The sequence below is a fragment of the Monodelphis domestica genome, chromosome 6, assembly GCF_027887165.1.
Source record: "Monodelphis domestica isolate mMonDom1 chromosome 6, mMonDom1.pri, whole genome shotgun sequence".
NCBI lineage: Eukaryota > Metazoa > Chordata > Mammalia > Didelphimorphia > Didelphidae > Monodelphis > Monodelphis domestica.
In genome coordinates, this window is record NC_077232.1 from 264,353,971 (window position 1) to 264,376,640 (window position 22,670).

At 36.2% G+C, this 22,670-nt stretch overlaps 1 protein-coding gene across 1 annotated transcript in view; it reads left to right on the top strand.

Moving 5' to 3' along the window:
* The first annotated feature begins 4,806 nt into the window (after positions 1 to 4,806).
* The window catches only part of LOC100015820 (all-trans-retinol dehydrogenase [NAD(+)] ADH7-like), a 47,872-nt gene continuing 30,008 nt past the window's right edge, over positions 4,807 to 22,670 (top strand). Inside the window, exons 1-5 of the mRNA XM_001369771.4 lie at positions 4,807 to 4,960; positions 8,442 to 8,543; positions 12,365 to 12,503; positions 18,021 to 18,108; positions 18,211 to 18,427. Of these exons, the coding sequence (XP_001369808.3) occupies positions 4,943 to 4,960; positions 8,442 to 8,543; positions 12,365 to 12,503; positions 18,021 to 18,108; positions 18,211 to 18,427 (564 nt within the window). The 5' untranslated portion in view covers positions 4,807 to 4,942. The remainder of the gene's footprint in view (positions 4,961 to 8,441; positions 8,544 to 12,364; positions 12,504 to 18,020; positions 18,109 to 18,210; positions 18,428 to 22,670) is intronic.

Here is a 22,670-nt window from a genome sequence, read left to right on the forward strand (position 1 = left end):
CCAACTTGCATTTTCAGTGGAGATTTGAGTCCTCAGGCAGTCAAGTACTACTTCTTACCTCATGGCTCTGGAGGCAATTCCAAAGAGTTTTTATTTCTAATTCTGTAATTACTAAATACTAAAGAATTTATAACAAAAAATAATTGATGCAGCAAAATCTTCTCAGAGGTAGTTTGCTAAGGAATTATATCAAGAATATCAGTTATTAAAATCCTCTAGTTCCCAAAACACAATGTTCTATCTATCCCCTTGCAAAAAAAAAAAAGTCTCTGAGGAGGAGGGACTTGGTGAATGCATATTTTGAGATAGGATTACTCAGGTGACTTTGTGAGTTCAAGAAATCCTCATGTCTCATGGACCAGGCTTTACAGAGCCTATAGAAACAGTAATAGGAAGCTATCATAGCAGCTAAATGGTCTGTTTGTCTCAATCCAACAGCAGTCTGACCCATCAATGGACACATGAAAAGAGAGAGTTTTACTTTCTGTCTTAGAAACAACTTTAAGACAGAAGAGTAAGGGCTAGGCATGGTTAAGTAACTTGGTCAGGATCACACAGCTAAAAAGTGTGGGAAGCAGATTTGAATCCAGGACATCCTGACTCACTCCTTTCCTTTTTGTAATATTATATCCAAGGTTTTTTCTTGATCATGGCTTTCAGGTAGTCCAATAATTCTCAAATTGTTTCTCTTGGATCTATTTTTCTAGGTCAGTTGTTTTTTCAATAAGATATATCATGTTTTCTTCTATTTTTTTCATTACTTTGAATCTGATTTATTGTTTCTTGATTTCTCATGAAGTCATTATTTTATGGATGGTCAATTCTGATTTTTAAGACATAATTTTCCTGTCAGTTTTTTGTTCTCCTTTTACAATTGGCCCATTTCTCCTTGCATCACTTTCATTTCTCCTTGCAACACTTTAATTTCTCTTTCCCACTTTTCCTCTGCCTTTCTTAATTGTTTTTTAAGTCCTTTTTTAATTCTTCCAGAATCTGTATCCAATCTATAGTTTTCTTTTGGACTTTGGGTGTATTTCCTTTGCTTTCACTACCCTCTTCTGTGTCTGTACCTTGCTCTTTGTCTCCATAAAAATTCTTTAGAGTTAGGTGCTTTTTTTTGTTGTTTGCTCATTTTTCCTAATTATAGGAAAGCTTGGGGGGATGATGTGATGGTCTGAGGGTTGGGAGCTCTGAGATCCCCCTCCTCTGCTGATTAAGTTGACCCTTGAGATGCTGATAGCTTAAAGACTTGCCTCAGGCTTAGGTGTAAACTTTTAATTTCACTCTAATCTTGATCAGGATAGGGACTGGTCAAATTCTAGCCTGAGAACTTAGTATCAAGCTTTTAGCTTTATGGTGTACTTGATCCAGTCAGGTACATCCTTTATTGTCCTGTCTTGGAGCTCTGCACTGAGCTTTAGGCAAAAAGATCAGTACTTCGTACTTAGTACTATCATCCACCCCAAAGTGTGAATTAAGTCCTTGTCCTAAACCCAGACTAGAATTCTCTGGGCTAGGGCTCCATATTTCTCCACAGATTTGAAATTTCAAGGTGTATGGGTTGGCTAATACCTTTATTTACTCAGTCAAGCTCTCAGGGTGTGGATGTTGGCTTGGGATAGGTTCCCAAACCTCGGATAGCAGATGGGTGGGGAGGTGGCTCACTCTTGGCTTGATTTTCCCTACTTCTATAGCTTCTTGCTGGGTCTGCTCTCCTCTCACACCAGTGCCCCAAATGTTCGTTGCCTACTTTTTGGGTTTTTCTTTTCTTGGAAGTTGTTATTCATTTTGTGGTGCTATTTTAATCTTGGTTAGAGGGGATTCTTATGGTGGCACAGAACTGCTGAGGATTACTCTGCTATCTTGACTCCACCCCCAGAACTACTCCTATGCCTTTTCAAATATGACTTTAACATGATAATAAACATCACACAAACCAGTGGTCTGTAGACATATCCAGTCTGGTCTGAGACCCTGAGCATCAGTCAATGACAAGTTTTTATAGGCAAAAGAACAGGCTGGCCAAAGACCTGACAAAGAATCCCACAAGAATAGGGTAAGAACCTCAGTTCTTTACCAAAAAAATGTCACAAGTGGAGTCTGTGGCAAAAATATATATTCTTGAGTTTTTTTCCTACCTTCACAACAATTTTCCTATCTTCTCCCTTCTATCCACCCACACTGTTGATCAGAGCCCTATATAAAAGCCTCTCTAGCCTTAACACAAATTTGAAGACCTTTTCTCTCTCCTTTTGGGAAATAAACAATGTCATCATTATTACTCTATGCTATACAGTTAACTATACTCAGTTGCTCAATCAACTAATAACTGAGACTATCTCTTATTATTAAATCAGCAGCTTTAGTTTAACAGATTAGCTTATCTAATAATAATAATTCTAAAACAATAATCAGTCTGCCCACAAAGGAGCCAATCTGTTGATAAAGGAATTGACTCACTCAGAAAAAAACCTAAGAGTGACTTGTAAAAGGTACAATGGTCATGAATTAACCTTTAGCCCCACATATTTCTACAAGTCCTCCCTACTACCACTGCATTCTGAAATTGGAGGCCAGTCCTATAGTAACCCCTTGCCCAACCACTCATGTACTAACAATAGTTTAACATCATATACACTGGCCACTAGATTCAGCCTAATAAGGTCCATGCAGTCCATGGTTACTATGCCCCATATCATCTATCCTCCTCCTTAAAAGGCTCTTTAAGTTACATTAGAGAACTTCTCTCCCTCCTATTGGGAAATAGTAAGTTCTTTTGCTAAGTCTGATCATTTCTACTTTCACAACAATTTTCTTATCTGCTCCCTTCTCTCCACCCACATGGTTGATCAGAGCCTCTTTAGCCTTAGCATCAATTTGGAGGAGCATCCATTTTCTCTCTCCTTTTGGGAAGTTGACACGTTGTTTTGCCACATCTTACCCTTTATCACTCCTACCTGGATCACATCTGAATCATTGCATTATTCATCTGGTTGGTTTCCTCATCTCAAGTCCACTCTCACTTTTGGATTACTGCATAGCTGCCAAATGTATTTTCTTAAAGTTGAAGACTGGTCATCCCACTCCCCCAAGATTTATAAACTCTAGTAGAATGAAAAAGTAGGTCATGAGAATTCAAAAGACTGAGAAATCAAGGTAATTGAGGAAACACCAACAGGTATATTGAAGTCCTTTAGTAAAAGAGCAAGAGCTGAGGTAGAAAAGATAACTAGGAAGTAGACATTGAACTCTTTGATGAGAGAAAAAGAATCAGTTGAGAGTGAGAAGTCACCACAATGGTGCCTAAATGTAAGCTAGGTTTGCTAGTTGGGATGGTGCTGAGCAAGATGGAAGCTCCCACTTCAATGTAATCCAACCTAAAGACGCTCCAATGGATACCAAATATACAAAATACTTCAGTATACTTCAGAGGTGTTGTGGAAGTAGCCTAAGCTAGAAATCCCAAACTGATTTAAATTCCACATGAGCCTCCATAATGTATAAGGGCTGGGGGTGGGGAGTTCCATCAGTGCTTCTCATGGTCTTGGGTTCACATATGAGAACTTTTCAATGTTTTTAATCTTTTATGATGACTTGCTGCAACCCAATTTTTAAACATCTGTGGAACCTTTGAAGTTACCTTAGATCTCAGTATCCTGTGATTCACCACAATGAAAAATACGGGGAAAAAAGCAGCACTAATATAGTAGAATGCTTTATCGTTGTGGAGATTGATTATAAACTTACAGCATGAACACGATTAATTAGTGCATGTAAGACTTCCTTCCCCCAACCCTAGAGTAGTTTGGGAAACAAACTCATCCAAAACTCATGGTCTCAAATTGAAGGAGTTGGCTTGAAGAGTTTTACAGTCATACCCAGCAAGCAGGAGCAAAAGAAATGCACATTCTTCACCCTTTTCTGAACACAGAAGGTAGATCATAAAGACAAATTATCTCTTCCCCAATTTTTATCTTCCTCTGCTGAGCAATATTTCTTTATATGATCTCTTCTTTTTGTAATTTGGGAGCAGATTGAGGAAGTCAATATATTATTTAGTCACTGTGGACTGAGGTGAATGACTAGAACAGAATAAGAGAAAATAAAAATTACTCTCCATATTGGATGCTTTTAATTTCTTACTGTTGAAGACAGGAGAACATTGTACAAAGTAACAGCAATATTGTACAATGAACAGCTGTGAAAATTTGACTACTCTCAGTAATGTAACACTTTGGGACAACTCTGGAAGATTTATGATGGGGAATGCTGTCCACCTCCAGAGAAAGAACTGTTTATTGATTGGATGTGGATCAAAGCATACTATCTTTCACATCTGTGTATTTATGGTTTTATTCTGGAGTTTTGGTTATGTAGGAGTGTGCTCTTACAACAATGACCTATATGGAAGTGGGTTTTGCATAATAAAACATGTATGACCCAGATAAAATTGTTTACCATCTCCAAGATGGGACAGGGAAGGAAAGGAAGGAGAGAGTTTGGATTTTATAATTTTAAAAAGCATATGCTAAAAATTATTGTTACAAGTAACTGGGAAAATAAAATATCTTTAAATGAAAAAAAATAAGACAAAGAAAAGGCAAGGATTTGAATTTTCATGATGCAGTCTAAACTGTTTTGTCAGCATACAGTTATAAAAATAAAAATGATGTTTTCATCACTCTTCACTATTATTTGACTATATTCTCAGTTCTATTAGATGTGTCAGTTACTGGTTGATTGTTTTCTTTCCTTTCCAAAGTTAAACATTACAAGAAGGTGGCACCAGATAGTGAGACAAATGGTTTGAAAGTCCAGAGTAAAGTTTTCTTTTTTTGAAATAGCATTTATCTGTAAGCATATCAATTTGCAAAACAAGGCAGTCTTGACTTTGACAAGAGGACATCAAATCCTATAGAATATTAGAAACAAGAGAGACAGGATGAACACTTCAGGAAAAGTAAGCAAAGCATTTCTTTTTTTCTTTTTTAACTTTTACCTTCTGTCTTATATTTGATACTAAACATCAATTTCAAGACAGTAGATAATAAGGACTAGGCAATTGGGGTTAAGTGACTCTCCCAGTGTCACACAGCTAGGAAGTGACTGAGGTCAAATTTAAACACAGGACCTCCCATCTCCAAGCCTGGCTCTCTATCCGTTGAGAAACCCAGTTTCCCTGCAAAATATTTCTTTATCTTCATCACAGACTAAGGAGATGGACAGCTCTGTGCCCTTAGAGCTTCTTATTTATCTATGAAAGCAAATCAAACCCATCATGGCAGGCAAGCATTTAACAAAAATGTTAGTTGGATGATTTCATCACTATAGGAAGAAAATGGATACTATAAACAGAATAGGGGTGGGTGGGAGGGGAAGTAGAGAGGAGATCCTTGTGGCAGTTTTTGTGGCAGTATTTGAAGGAATATGGTTTATTTCTCTTTCACTAGAAAGTTAACACCTTCTACTCTCAGTGTTGTGTTTAATAAGTATGGGGCGCAAAGCAGTGAAATCAAAGGATTCTTAGACTAATGCTAAAAGAGTGAGTGTGCCATGAGGTTGCTTAAGGATGTGATTTTCCATTTTCTGTGGGAGAATAAATAGTAAAGATGTCTCTCTTTAAACACTTAATTATATGACTGAAACAATAACTGAGCATATGGATAGGGCAGAGGTTCTTAAATTTTCTGTGTGTCACGGACCCCTTTGGCAGTCTGATGTAGTCTGTTGAAGCCCAGGAACACTTTCTCAAATAAGGTATTCTGAAATTCTGACCTTTTTAGGCCTCCTGGGGCCATTTTACTAAATGAAATAAATAGCCAAGCAATTTTTTTAATTAAAATTTTTTAATTTTTAAAAGGACCAATTTCTAGTGTTTAAAGGCTATTAAGCACCTGTTACTAATTACTAGTACTTGAAAGCAGCATGGGAGGTGAACTACCACCGATGCTGTAACTAAAGGACCATCAATCTTGTTAGTCAGCTTTTTTTTTCTTTTGACATCTAGTGCTCTTTTTTGCCAAAGAAACTTTTTTATTCTTTTTTCATGAGTGCTTTTTTATGCCAGAAGCTCTACATTTTAATTTTTGTTACATCCCCAAATGTAATCTTAACTTCAGTGTCTAAAATGGTTGTGAATGGCCTGGAATGGAGTATGATTAGGAAACATATGGACTAGATGAAGCTGGCATCTGCACTCTAAGTTCTTACACTAATTTATCATTGACATAAAGCCCTGGTGGACAGAGATTTGTGAGCATATCTCATGAGATCTCATTTTCTTCTAAATCCACTCCCCCATTACAGTAGAGGGTGACACCATCTTCCCAGTCCCTCATGCTCACAGCTCAAGAGTCATCCTTGACTTCTTACTATCTTTCATTCACCAGTCCATCTCTGCTTAAGGTTACATAAAAGCCAATGAGACGTTAGCTAGAGTACAGGTGGCAAGATTCACCTTCTTGGAAGAGGGAGACAATATAATTTGCTCCTTGGCTGCTTGTAGAACATATGGATAGGTTGAGAGCCAGGCCTAGAGACAGGAGGTCCTGGGTTCAAATCTGGCCCCAGACACTTCCCAGCTGTGTGACCATGGGCAAGTCACTTAACCCCCATTGCCTAGCCCTTACCACTCTTCTAACTTGGAGCCAATACACAGTATTGACTCCAAGATGGAAGGTAAGGGTTTAAAAAAAAAAAAGAACATGTGGATAGGGTAAGGGCAACTGTAATAGGCACTTTCATCATTGCAGAGGATTTTAATATTATTCTTATACTATTATATGTTATTTTTATTACATCCTGCTATATCTATTTCTATCTACTTTTATTATTACTATAGCCTATATACTATTATTCATAAAACTAGGTCTAACTCGTACTGTCACAATTACATGTCAAACAATTATAGAAGATTCCTTATAAGAGATTAAAAGTTACTTAATTAAATTTCTTTTTACATCTACCCTCCCTAGGTCTCCTTGTTGACCTCCAATGCCATATCTCCAATTGCCTTTCTGATAATGCAAAAAGGATAACCAATAGACATTTTTAACTCAATGTGTCCAAAATAAAACTCATTATCTTTTCCCCTAAATTCCTCCACCTCTACATTCTCAATTATTGTAGAGGGTATCACCATCTTCTACAGTATCTAGATCAGTCCCTCATGCTCATGGCCCAAAAATCATCCTTGTCTCCTTACTGTCTTTATAATATAACTATATAATGCTAAGACTGAGGGCAACTGACAGACACCAACTCCATCAATTAGTTAGGGGGATGTCTACCCAAGGCATGCAAAGAGTTCTCCTAGTGAAATGGGTAGATGAGAAAAATTTGTTCCAGCAGCCATAAAAGTGGGGGAAATGGGTTTGGTTAGACATCAAAGAAACCAAGGTCATCCACTGCATCCTAAAGCAACACTAGTCATCATGCTGAATTTGCAGGACTTTGGATCTCTTCCAAAGACTTTGCATATCTCTGCCTTACTTAAAGCCAATTTATACATGAATCAAAAGACATCACCAGTGACATCATTTTGGTGTTCTTCAACTAGGAAGGACAATAACAATAATCAGTCATAATGCCCAAACCTATCAATTTTATCTTTGCAACATTTAACCCTGAAATATAGCTCCTTTGCTCTTCTGATACTGCTACCATTCTGATGCAAGAGCATGTCACCTAACACCTGGACAATAAAAGTATTTCAATTGCAATAGCCTGTTGGTGGGTCTACTTACCTCAAGTCTCTCACCACTCCAATCTATCCTCTATTTGGCCACTAAAGTGATTCCCTAAAGCTCAGGTCAAATCATGTCACTCTACTCCTTTCAATACATTTTAGTGGCTTCCTATCACTTCCAGGATCAAATAAAAAGCCTTTTGCCTGGCATTCAAAGCCCCTAGCCCCCTCCTACTTTTCAGGCTTTCTTACACATTACTTCTTACCATGTTCTATACAGTGACACTGGCTTCTTTACTTCCTTAATTTAACTGCATCTTTTAGCTGGTAAGTATTACATCAGGCAGACAAACACAAAGAAGGAAAGGAAAATCCATGGTGAAAGATGGAGATTGGAGATTGCCCTACCTTGGAAGTCAGCTCCTCAAGGTCTTTCTACTTTGCATACACTCTTCCTTTCCTCCACTTCTGAACCAAAGTTCCTCTGAAAGCTACAAGATTATTTTTTCTTTCTCCTAATGCCTCTCATGCCAGTGGATCTACCTTCTAAGAAGAAAGTCTTCCTCCAAATGGAGTAGCTTTGTGATTTAAGCTTGAAAATGCATGAAAAAGTTCTGGGCTTGCTGGAGCATTAGCTCAACAGCTCACCCCAATAGAGTGCTTCTTGCACTGCATTTTCTGAAGTTTACCTTAGTCAAATGACCAGAAGTTATGGGTACATAAATGTCATGCTTTTTTCTTGCTATTTTCTCAGGTGATTAAATGCAAAGCTGCTGTGTTATGGGGCCTGGAGCAACCCTTTTCCATCGAGGAAATTGAAGTTGCCCCACCAAAAGCTCATGAAGTTCGAATTAAGGTACTGAAATTCCTAATGTGGACTTTATTTTATTCTCAGAAAGGAAACTCTCTCCATCAAGGAAGATTAGCACCTGCTTTGCATCTTACGGTCTCCAAGTTGCTTGGGGGGCAATAAGAAGTTCAATGACATGTGTAGAGGGTCACATAGACTGGATGTGCCAAAGGAGGACCTGTGACCAGTCTAAAGTGACCTGAGTGTAATACCATACCAAACATATAATGATCTAGTAAATCTCATTTTGCTAAAAGGTCCCTGATTTAAGGAAACAGGAGTTCCATTAGCATGATTAAATAGCTCCACTGTTCTGAATCATATTCTTTCCAACATGACCTTAGATCTCTGTATCTGCCAATATTGCTATTATTAAACTATTCCAGGTGTGTCTCAATGATTCCTTTTATGACAGCTATCTTAGAAAACTGTTTTCAAATCCCAAAGATGAGATAAATGCCTAAACCTAAAGCATCATCACTGCCGAAGGAGTAAAAATGAATAAATACTCCTAATATTTAAAAATATATAGGATTTTAATAATGATCAAAAGAGAAGGAAAAGAAAAAGGGTTCTTTCAGTCAAGTGAGCAGAGCAAAGAGAGCCAGAGACTTATACCTGCAGCACTTTACCAAAAGCACAAGCTGTGAAAAAAAGAGCCTTGCAGTGGGTCTCAGTCAAATTGATCTCCCAAGCCTCTGTATGTAAAATGAGGATGTAACTTAAAAGGATGCTGGGAATGTAGCTCAAGTGTGGCAAATTTTCTACCTGCACACTGCCAAAGGACTCTGGACCAAATTTCAATATTGCATTAGACAGAAAATATAAGGGTCACTTGGAAATAGACATCTACAGTATTTTATCATATTTGGAGAATTTCATTCAGAGGACTTTGAAGTAATGCTTCCTAAACCATTAAATTCTATGCCAATTAAATGTGTGTCAATTTGTAATTAGGTACTCTGTTCTTTCCCTGTCACTCTCTCTGTCTCTGTCTCTATGCTCTCTCTCATTGTCTCTTTCTGTGTCTCTCTGTCTCTCTCTGTCTCTTTCTCTTTCTTCCTCTCCATCTCTCTCTCACCATTACTGTCAGCTGAGGTATGTCAGGTACATACCGTCCCAGAGGATTAAAAAGTGTATAGACTTTCTAATCCTTTAAATACCTACCCTTCTTTTTGACTTCCCCATTTTTGTTGAGGGCATTGCATGTCTGATAGAAGATTTAAAAATAGATATCGATCCAAGAGTAATGGAAAGGCAAATGTTAGCTGAAAGCAGGATATCTTTAGAAAACCTTTGATCTAAAGTAAAATAATGTGTTGATTATATAATAAGAGCCAGGGACAAATCTTATGTGCTCTAATAGGACCATAGCATATCAGATGGATCATGCAGTAGGACAAAGAAGGGAGTCATATAATAAATAGGGTGGGCAGACTTGGATGGGTTGCACTTTACATTGTTGAAGGCAATATTTAATAATTGAGATCATATTTCCACTTATATATTTGAGCTAGACTTCTACATCTTTCTTTCTCTTGTTGAATATTTATTGAGCAACTACTCTAACATATTGTAAAATATGTAAAAATCTCTTACAAAATCTTCTAGAACTCGGCTAGCCATGAAATCTTTTCTATTGATTGATACTAAGAACACATTGACCAAATGCAAATACTCTGTTCCCTATCCTTGAATCTCTTACCCAATTATCCTCTTGTTGCTCATTCATTTCAAGGTAATGAAGCTTGGGCTAACCTTTCTCTCCTCTTGCTCTCATGCTGTTGAATTCTGCCAGAAGAAGTTATATAACCCTACTGACTGGGTCCATGTCAAATTGATATTCATCAGTCTGAACTGTACCTCACTGTTGCATGACTGCCCGTTAACTCTTCCCCTATTTAGTTTTATTTTTTCTCACAATAAATCTTCCAAATTCTCTCTTTTATCCTAAAGCTACATTCCAGCATTCCACTCTTTGGAGGTTCTAGCCTTCTACTTTACTGAAAATAATGTTTGTTTGGCTGTTGAATCACAGCCCAACTTGTCTTCTCTAAGACCTTGCTTCTCCCATCCTTCATTTTCTCTAATCTTCATTCTTGTATTATTCATTAGCACCTTCCCAGAGGATTAAAAAGTGTGTAGACTTCCTAATCCTTTAAATACCTAAACTTGATTCTGCCATACCTTCATTTTATATCTCTCTTCATTTTTATTGGCCAACTTCTAGCTATTAACATTTATTGTCTCCATTTCTATACCTCCCAGCTTTTTATAATCTGACCCAACCATTGTATCTAATATTTTTTCCAAAAATCTTTTTTTCTACTATTGACCTTCTTTCCAGAAATATATTTTATTTTTATATCCTCTAGTTTCCCCCTACATTTCATTCGCCACTCTCCCAAAAATCCACATCTTCTTGAGTATAAATAATTTTCAGAAGAAAAATAAGAGAAGAAATTTATAAAAATTGATCAATATATTATTAAATAATCTGATTTTATGTAGTACTTCTGCAAAGAAGTGGAGGGTTCTATCCTTTCATGCATCTTCTTTGGGATCAAACTGCTTTATGATTTTACATGACTAATTTTCTATTGTTCTTTTACTTGCTAAACTCATTGTTTTTTCTGGTCCTATATTTCCCAACTTCTATATAACCTTTGATATTGTAGAACACTTCTAATCTGGATTCTCTTTCCTCTGAAATTTTCTCAATTACTGCTCTTTTTAGTTTCTCCTCCAACTGGCTGATTGCTTCTTCTCAGGGGCATCTAGATAGGGTAGTGGTTAGATTACCCAGCATGGAGTCAGGAAGACTCACCTTCTTGAGGTCAAATCTGGCCTCAGATACTTACTAGCTATGTGACCCCTAGCAATTAGCTTAGCCCTGTTTGCCTCAGTTTTTTCATCTATAAAATAAGATAGAGAAGGAAGTGGCAAACTACTCCAGTTTCTTTGCCAAGAAAACTCCAAATAGGGTACAAAAAGTCAGAACTGACTGAAAAACAGCTGAACAACAAAATACATATTTTATCCCTCAGCATAAGCTCCTTGAGGACAGGTTTATTTTCTTTTGCTTTTACATTCTGGAACTTAGCATTGTTCCTTTCACATGTCAGGAATTTTAAAAATTCTTATTGAATTGACCTGGAATTTATAAAATTATAAAATAAGGTATGTCTTCACACTTGAAGATGTTTCTCTTTTATAATAATAATAATTATTTTATATAAAATCTTGTCAATTTATTAATACTTTTTAAATTAATAAAGTATCCTAGACTCTTGAGCAGTGGCTACATGGTAAAATTCTTCCTAGATCACTTTCTTAGCTATGTTCCATGCTGCATCTTCCAAAAATTCAATCCATAATCTTCTAGATATTCTTCTCATATGTGAATCACAATAAATTTTCATTTAATTCTTTCCTGTTACCTTAAAACAGTATTTGCAGCTAGAGAAGCTTTCGCAGCTTCCCAGCTTCATGCCCACCTCTCTGGGTCATTCCAGGGGAATGTGCTTTGTCTGCTGAGGGAGGAAAAAACAAACAAACAAACAAAAAGACTTTATCATCCAATCCTTTGGTGACATAATCAATCATTGAGGTGGTTCCCTAATCAGAGCACTTTTCATTTCACTGCATGTGGAGTGTGGCAGGCACACTAAAAATGGTAGGCAAAGCCCCCCAAATGATGTAAACACCAAGAGAAAGTTATCTGTGCCAATAATAGATCACTCAAAAATGACCTAAATTCCCCTTCCTGTTTTTTCCAAAATATCTTATTATCCCTTCAGTTCATTTGCCTTTCTTTTTCCATGTAGATCTTGGCCACAGGCATATGTCGCACAGATAATAATGCAACCACTGGAGTCATGCCTGCTAAATTTCCAGTCATTGTGGGACATGAAGCAGTTGGAATTGTAGAAAGTATTGGCGAAGGAGTAACATCATTGAAACCAGGTGAAGGGAGTTTTTTGACTTGGGGTCTGTGAATTTATTTTTTAAATATTTTGATAACTGTATTTCAATATAATTGGTTTTCTTCATAATCCTAAATGTATTTTCTTATATGCATTTGAAAACACTGTTCTGAGAAGGGGTTTATGGATTTTACCACACTGTCAAAGTACATAAAAAAGAATTAGAATCCTCTGAAGTGTGGGAATATTGGGCAGGTTTCAAGTTTTAAATGAAGAGAATGGAAGTAGCTCAGCCTTTCTCTTGCAGCAGGGATCTTATTTATAAAAACTAGTTTTATTGATGCCTTTTATTTCTACAGCATAATAATTTCTGGATATGCCCTAATTTCAAGTGCTAATAAAAAAAAGGTCCAGCAATTATGACATATTAACATGACAACATCCAATAATAAATACAATGATCTTCCCTATCAGCAAGATTCTTCTCCAGAGCCAATATTGTTTTTTAAGGCATGGAGACTTTGGCTTCCCTTTACTTCTATTTTCATTTACACCATTGTAATTGTATTTATTGTATATTATTCTTCTAAGATTGAGAAGACTCAGTCTCAGGCTTTTCTTCTCAGACTTCTCAGATCCCCTCATGAAGTTTTATTTTCTTCATTTCCCATTAGCCAGCACACAATTCATTCTTAGGAGAGTGGCATAGAAAGAAAAGGAGTTACAATATTATTATTATTACTAATATTATTCAATATTATATTAGAAATGCTAGCAAAAGCAGTGAGAAGAAAAAAAATTGAAGGAATCAGAATGGACAAAGAAGTAATAAAACTATCACTTTTCACAGATGATATGATGATATGTATGTAGAAAATCCTAGAAATTGAACTAAAAATTGTTGAAATTATCAATGTTTTTAATAATTGGCAATAGTAAGAAATACCCCATTTAAAATAACCATAGATAGAATTAAATACCTACGAGCATATCTGTCAAAATGAACCCAGAAACTACAATACATAGCTATAAAATACTTTTTATACAAATAAGATAAAATTTAAATAATTGGAGAAAAATTAATTGTTCATGGGTGGACAAAGTCAATATAATTAAAATGGCAACCCTACCTAAACTAATGTAAGAGAAGGTTTGACATCTTGGAGAGAAATGAACAAAGAGAGAGCTGCAGAATTCCATAGCATCGAGGTGTGGGCAGGAATGGGAACTCAGAACTTTGGAGAGGGAGGAAAGTTGAACTGATCCAGCAGTTGGGAACTGATCTTCTGTCTGGCACTATAGACCAGATAGGTAGCTCCTACTGGCTCCTTGATCCAGTGATTTTCTCTGTGATTCCTGTGATTTCCTGTGATTCCTGACCCAGATCCCACCAGAAGACAAGACTTTAAGAAATAAGGTGTCCAAGACTTTCTATCTAACTCTTTGAATCTGAAATTGGGACACTAATTATTGGGTAGCCAAGAATCAGAGTCCTCCTTATTCTGACCCCAAGTGGGTCAGGTGAACCATACCTGATCTGCTTGACTTTGGGGGAAGGATATTAGCTAGTTCTCCCTTCTTCCTTCCTTACTTCCTGAATACTAAATCCTTCCTCTGCCCTGTACCCGTTTCCATTTCCCTCTAATAAATTTTAGTTAAAGAAAGATTCAAGAACTGACTCAAGTATTACTGGAGGGAAACTTGAGAGTGAGGGGGAGAGAGGTGAGTTTCTCTCCCCCAAAAGAAGAGAACTTACCACCATAAGCCTCTTCAATAGAATCCTTCATAGAACCCAGCAGTCAAAGCTGAAGGCAGCCTTGGGGAGGGGGATGGGGAAGGATAAGACACCATTCCTTTTATCACCCTTTTCCCCTTATTACAAAATCTTCCCCATTTTTACCCTCTATTCCACTAACCTACTTATTTCAATGCCATTCCAATTAAATTAACAAAAAATATTTATATTGAACTATAAAAATAAGATTTGCTTTAAAAATGTCAAGATTATAAAAAAATGTCAAGGAGGTTTATCAGTAGCAGATTCTTTCACATCATAACTTTCCCTATCAAGGTTTCAGTGTGTTTCAGTTTTGCATAAGAAGAATTTGAAAGGAATTTTACAGAAGCTGCAGGCAACATAAGGCCAGCAGATGACACAGAAAAGGTTTAGAAATTCAGAAATGTATAAAGCATATGTATAGTATAATATAATATCAACATAGTTTATCTTTTAACATCATAAACATGCATATTTTCTTTTTTAAAGTTAAAATAAGTAAAGATTTTAAAGTTTCGTGAAAAGAACGGAAACCTAGCATATGACACTCAAAGGCTAGAAATGTTAACATTGATCTACATATAGTCTATGACCAAATACTTAACCCAAATTTTAGAAGAAGATAACTTTATAAAAAAGGAGAGAAAGTTAAGATTTCTTCTATGGTTCAAAGTGAGGACCCTAAAATTTTACATGGATTTTTCCATATTGCTGTGAATCGTACCCTTAACTCCAAAGATGTGGGTGGATAGCTGCACAGTATAAAGCAGTAATCAAAACTAACTAGTACTGGCTAAGAAATAGAAAAGTAGATCAATGGAACAGAGCAGGCATACTGTGAAACCTAAAATTTCTCAGACTTGTGAATGTTAAAAATTCTCAGACTCTACCTTAGAACATTTGGTTAAGACCATTCCCCATTTTAAACCATGAAGGTACTTGATCAGGAATGTGAGAACTCTAACATTACTCCACCCATACTTAAGCATACTTCAGGGGAAGATAAAGTTGTAAACTCCTTACTGAACAATGAAAAGCACTTAACCCATACTTAAAGTAAAGCTAAAACCCTTAAGCTGGGTCTATTTTTAGATCTAATACAAAAAGGTGCTAAGTACCTATGAAGGTCAAATTAATCACTAAAAGTTCAAACAAGCTTAGCAAGAGGTGTGAGGTTTTAGTCTACTCAGGTGTGAATTACTCAAAAGTTTAGTCTACTCAGATGTGAATTAAGAATGGTCAGTCCTGTGAAAATGTCTACTGTGATTGGTAGATGTGAAAACTTAGGGGAGGTGACATAGGAGAAAATTCTCTTTAAAAGGAGGTCAGAAAGGCCTCTGAACATAAATTCAGCTATGGAGCTGAATTGGAGGCTGGTCTCTGTCTTAGTGGCTGAAAGGGAAAGTGAAGCCTTGGTAGCTGAGTTGGAGCTCGGACTAGTTGAAGTAGCTGGGTGTCTCTGAACACTAGAATCTTGCTTGGGACAGATCTTGTGGTGAGTTGATAAAAGACTGACTGATTTCTCTCTTAAGGCTTAGACCTAGGCTGGCCTAGCCCTTTTCTCATTATTTCCTCTTATTCTCTCTCCCTTTCATTAATTCCTTAATTTGTATTAAGTAAAATCTCCATAAAACCCAGCTGACTTGGGTATTTCATATTTGAGAATTTTTCCCATGGCAACCATCTTATTTTTGATTTAACTCAAGACACTGTCTTGAAATCATATTTTCACAGTCACAGTTTAAGGCAACCACTCTTTTAACTGTTACAATACAACAAACTCTTGTAAAAGATTATAGTAACTTTGTGTTTGATAAAAGTAAAGATCCAGATTGTGAGGATAAGAATTCAGTATTTGGTAAAAATTGTTGGGAAAATTAGAAAGCAATCTGGTAGGAATAAGATATAGATCAATATCTTACACTATTTACCAAGACAAGATCAAAATGAATATACAACCTAATCATAAAGGGAGATATCATGAGCAAATTAGAAGAATAAGAAACATGTTACCTACCATATTTATGGATAGGAGAAGCATTTATGAATAAATAAGAGAACAAAAGCATTGTGAGATGTAAAACAGATCATTTTGAATACATTAAATTGAACATTTTTTTGTACAAGTAAAACTAATATATCCAAAATTAGAAGGAAAGCAATAAGTTTTGGGGGGAAATTTATAGCTAATTTCTTGGATAGAGGTCTGATACCTAAAATATATAGAAAATGTTGTGAGGTTTCAATTTCTACTTTACTCTCTGAATCAAAAATATTTTGATAGTTTTCCTATATAATTTCTTGAAAGATATCAAGGTTCTTTTTTTATCATGGCTTTCAGATGGTCCAATAATTCTTAAATCATCTCAGTTTGATTTATTTCACAGGTAATTTGTTTTTCTGATGAGATATTAAACATTTTCTCCTCTTTTTTTATTCTTTTGTCTTTGTTTTTATTTGTTGGAGATTCATGCAATCATTATCTTCTACTTGCCCAGTTCTGATTTTTAAGGTAATGATTTTTAGTGAGCTTTTGTGTCTTCCCCCCACCCCTCATTTGACCATTAGGAAGTTTTTATTTTCAGTTCATTTTTGTACTCCTTTTCCACTAGCCTATCCCGTTTTTCAAGTTCTTTTCTTCAGTCAATTTTTGTACCACTTTTATCATTAGACCAGTTCTGGTTTTTCAGTGTTATTTCCTTCAGGATTATTTTTTTGCTCTTATCCTAAACTATTAATTTTCTTCAAAATTTTCTTGCATCATTCTAGTTTCTTTTCCAAAGTTTTCCTCTGTCATTCTTATCTCTTTGATTCTTCTAAGAATTCTTGTTTAACTCATGTCCAATTAGCATTTTTCTTTGAGGTTTTGCTTATAGCTGTTTTCATTTTGAATATGTGTCTTGATCTTCCCTGTTACCATAGTAGCTTTTTTATTGTCAGGTTCTCTTTTTGGTGTTTGCTTATTTTTCTAGCCTATTTCCTAACTTTGAATCATATGTTAAAGTTGGACTCTGCTCATCTTGGGTTGGGGAGACACTGTGCCAAACTTCAGGCTTTTTTGTGTTTCTTTTTCAGAGCTAGTATAGAGTTCTGTGAGTTTCCAGTGCTTCCAAGATGGTATGATCCATAGAGAGCTGTGGTCATGGCTCACCTGGTCTGTACACTAGTCTTTACCCAGTAGTGATCATTGATTCCTTGAAGCCACAAGTGCTAGTGCTCCTCTTGGCCCTAGAACTGTGACAAGGGCCTCTGCTCTCTTGTGACTACCCACAAGCATTTTTTTGCCCAGAAACTGTGACCTATAACAGCTATTAGGTGATAGAGTTGCCAACTGGAGCTAGCTGCATCTAATGCCATAAAAATCTCCCCTATAATCACCATCTTTCTTACTGCTCTATCATCTCTGAGCTGAAAGTTCTCAAAACTTCTGTTGTTGCTGTTGCTATTGTCCAAGACCCATCACTGGTCCTGCTGCCACTGTCCAGGTTGGTCTTCATGTTGGTATCACAGACCTTTCCTGCTAACCTCCTGAGTTGTGTTAGGTTGGGAAAATTTCTGACTTTGATCTTTTATTGGTTCTGCTGTTCCAAAATTTGTATAGAGGAGTTATTATAAAGTTGTTTGGTAGAGAATGAGGGAAGACTTTAATTAGATTGCTACCTGTACTCTGCCCTCTTGGATCCATCCTCTATAGCCCATTCCTAAAAATAATTCCTAATTTGACATATTGAAATTTTATTACTAGGCAATGTTTTTCATTAAAAATTTTCTCTCTTCTAGGAGACAAGGTTATCCCACTTTGTGTCCCACAGTGTGGAATTTGCTCTAATTGCTTGAAACCTGATTCAAATTACTGTGACATGCTTGAGTGAGTTCCAGTCACTTTTACGAGATTTTAATTTCATTTGAGACATTATATACTAAAATTTGAGCAGAAATAATTTATTGGTGCCTTTGATGTGTTGAATAGTATTGTTGGTAAAGGAGTATTGTCTGATGGCACGAGCAGATTTACCTGCAAAGGGAAGCCAGTCTACCACTACATGAATACCAGTACCTTCACTGAATACACAGTGGTGAGGGATGTTGCAGTTGCAAAAATTGATGCTGCCGCTCCTCCTGAGAAGGCTTGCTTGTTTGGCTGTGCATTCACTACTGGCTATGGGGCTGCAATCAACACTGCCAAGGTAAGATTATGATTGAAGGACTTTGAATAGTCAATGAACTATCATGCTTTGCAGATGATATGATGTTATACTTAGAGAATCATAGAATATAAAATTTAAAAAAAACTAGTGGAACTAATTTACATCTTCAGCAGAGTTGCAGGATATGAAATCTGATACTGGCTAAGAAATAGAGTAGTAGATCAATGTAGATTAGGTACACAATATATAGTAATTAATGATCACAATCATCTAATGTTTGGCAAACCTAAAGATCCAAGATTTGGGGAACAAGAAATTACTATTTGACAAAAATTACCCGAAGAACTGAAAAGCAATTTGGCAGAAACTAGTTATAGACTAATATTTCACATTATATACTGATATAAGGTCAAAATTGGCCTATGATTTAGACAGAAAGGATAATATCATAACTACATTAGGGGACCATGACATATTTTCTTGTCAGATGTAAAATGGATAATTTTGACTACATCAATTAAAAAGTGTTTGCACAAATAAAGCCAATGCAACCAAGATTAGAAGGGAAATTGATCATAAATAAACTCTAGTGGAAAACATGCTCTGGAAAAAAAAAAGAAAGTGCTTATTCTCATCCTTTGACCATTTACCAATCAGAGAATGAGTTAGGTTCTTATACACTTGACTCATTTCTCCATGTATTTGAGGACTTTATTAATAAACCTTACTGTAATTATTTTCATCATTATGATTACTGTGAATTTCTCTCCATTCAATTCCCCTTCTTTATCCTATTCTCTCTGTCCTTTCCCTCTCGATAGCCTCAAAAGTGTTTTGCTTCTCAACACTATTTTCCCCAATCTGCCCCAACTTCTGTCAGCTCCAATCCTTCTCTTATTTCCTTTCCCTCTAACTTTCCTGTATAAGGATGATATTAGAAAATAAGTATTGTTTTATTAGTTTAGAGATAAGAAGTAGAGAAGCTGGCTTGAAAAAGAATTGGAGTTTGGAGTAGAGCTTAGAGAGCATGTCAATTTCAAATGTTGACAATGATAACCACTTTTATGTGTCAGTTACTCTCTCTGTGAGTGGCAGTCGGTCTCTGGCAGTTGGCAGAGTCACACACACACACACACACACACACAGACTCTCTCTCAGGACTGGAGGAGGTAACATATTTCTCTCTCTCTGTCTGAGAGAAAGATCTGAAGGAGGTTAGTGTTTTCCTTTCCTAACTTGGGAAACACTATTGACTCTGTGGTTTTTATAGATTTTATACATTGATTTAACTCTGAGAAGACCAAAGAAAAACCTGGTCTTTGATTTGGACTCTGAGTCTCTTAAGACTCAGAGTCCTAACTTGTTGAGACTCAACCAGCTAGCCTTTGCTCTTTTATAATCTGAAGTTAAGAATCATAAGGATAATAGTGGTAGTTTTATTTAGACTAGTAATAAATTTGGGTTAGTCAGATCAGGGAGCCTGTGAAACACAGAAGAAATGGTTCTTTGTGGAATCAGGGGGTTTATTTGGGTGGGTTTATTATCCCTTAGAATTAGAAATCCTTGTTATCCTTATATATTTCAATAAATATTTTATTTTTTATAATAAGAGTCTCTTTAGTGTTCTTGCACCTGGCCCTAAAGGAAAGTTCACATTTGAACTTCATTTCACTTTATCACTGAAGATACTTTTGATTATATATATCAAAAGTATCTAAACAGTTTTGAACCTGTATTGGCATAGTTTTCCCATCTATTTTTTTAAATCTCCATTATTATTTTTACACTTGTAGGATAAGGTAGATTTCTATACCCACCTGTGTACATTATTCTCTCTTTGAGCCCATTCAGATGAGAATAAGGTTCAAGTACTCTTCCACCTCTCCCATCTTCTCCTCTACTGTAAAAACTCTTTCGTGCCTATTTTATTTGATATATTTTACCCCATTCTATCCCTCCTTTCTCCTTTCTCCAAGTGCATTCCTCTTTCTCACCCCTTCTCTTTTTTGGGGGAATATGATCCCATCAAATTCAACTCTCATGCATACCCTGTATATATATACTCCTTCTAACAATTGTAAATAATGAAAAAGTTCTTAGAAGTTACAAGTATCACCCTCCCATGTAGGAATGTAAACATTTTAACCTTATTGAATCTCTTATTATTTCAGCTTCTAGACTTCTATTTTTTCATTCTTTTGATGTTGTTTTGTTTCTTAATATTTCATGGAGGCATTGGCTTCCACTTGTCCAATACTCATTTTTAAGGAATTGTTTTCTTCAGTGACCTTTTCAGTTATTTTTAAATTTTTCTATATATGTATATATGAGCTAAATATGAAATAACAATAACATTAATAATACATCATAGAAATAATCTGTTGGAACTATGGTTCTTGAGTTCCCACTGATGAACAGGTCAAAATCCATCCCTGCCTGCCTCTTTTCAGTCAATTAATCAATTAATCAATATTTGTTAAGTGCCTACTACATACCAGCCACTGTGCTACATTCTGGGGATACAAGAGGCAAAAGACAGTCCCTACCCTCAAGGAGTTCATCTTCTAATGGAGGAGTCAACATGCAAATATAGACTTCCTATAGAGGGATTTTTTTTTCAAGTTATAAAGATGAAAACTTTATTCTTAGGAACTGGATTTTAATTTTTAATGGATAACTAAACTCAGCTAATAAAAACTATAAATGATATTGTTCTTTTAAGGTTATAAAAATACATACTTCTATCATCCACATTCATAGGCATGTTACTGCTTGAGTCAAGATCAGGTTTGATAACTAGTACAGCAACATGGATGGGTTTTTCTTAAAAAGGGAGGAATGGGGCAGCTGGGTAGCTCAGTGGATTGAAAATCAGGCCTAGAGACAGGAGGTCCTGGGTTCAAATATGGCCCTGATACTTCATATGTATGTGACCCTGGGCAAGCCACTTAACCCCTATTGGCAAGCCCTTACCACTCTTCTGCCTTGGCACCAATGCATACTATTGATTCTCAGGTAGAAGGTAAGGGTATTTTTTAAAAGGGAGGAAAGGCTCAACTAAAGAGAAAACAGTCTAAAATTCTGCAACAAGTCCAATGGAACCATTTTGCTGATATAAAGTAACAATCTAACTCCCTGCAGGACAACCATTCAATTTTCTGACAGTGACATAACACTAATCATAATAAAGCCCTTTTGAAAGTCTCAAAGCAAGTTCCAGCATTCACCAAAACCGCAAGGAGCCAAGTAGGAGTGAGTTGACCAATAGCTCAGGTCACTGGATGCCCATCCAGTGCAGTGTGGTTGACTCATGAGGTGGGGAGGCAACTTCAGCCCCCATCCATATAGAGGAGGCATTTTCCTGAACAGTAAAATACCCCAAACGGCCTTCATGCATGCAAACTAGTTATTGTTAGATCCATGAGTCTGCACATACCCAGTGTGATTTAAGGGGGAAAAAAAGACTAATTTGGACTGAAACTGGTTGGAGAATGTCAATTACAGCAAGTTATGAGGGAAAAAGTATTTCTATGGTTATATGTAAACTTGTGATAGATTGGAAGTTGGAACAGAAGAGGAAGTGGTGAAGAAAGAATTCCTCTGAGAGCCAGCAAGAAAAATGTGTTTATGTGAAGGTCACACCAGTTTATTATATACTTTGAAAATTTTCTCAATGGCATTAACATAGGCAGCAGTTCTTAAGTCCAGCCCCAGGTTATATTTTATTGCAGTGAGTATAATTTGCCAAGCAGAACACTTCATAGTATATGCTAACCCAGAGTATACTATGTTGTATCAATGATTTGGAAGATTTCCCATTTGTCTCAAAAGAAATGTATTCGTTGAATGGACAAATAAATAATGAATCAAAAAATAATATACTAAACACTACTTGCAAAGTATGGGGAAACAAAGGAAGAAAGACAACCCCTCATTTGAGGAGCTCACATTCTAATAGGAAAGATAATTCTTCTAAGAAATTTCTATTACGACTCTGAAATATGACATAGAAAACAATGAAATTTTATTAATTGACATTGAATAGATAAAATTGTTATTAAGAAAAAATTCCTGGGAGCAGCTGTGTGACTCAATGGATTGAGAGCCAGGTCTAGAGACAAGAGGTCCTGGATTCAAATTTGACCTCAGACACTTCCTAGCTGGGTGACCCTGGGCAAGTCATTTCCCCCATTGTCTAGTCCTTACCACTCTTCTGCCTTGGCATCAGTACACAGTATTGTTCTTAGACAGAAGGTAAGGGTTTAAAAAAAATTCCTCCACC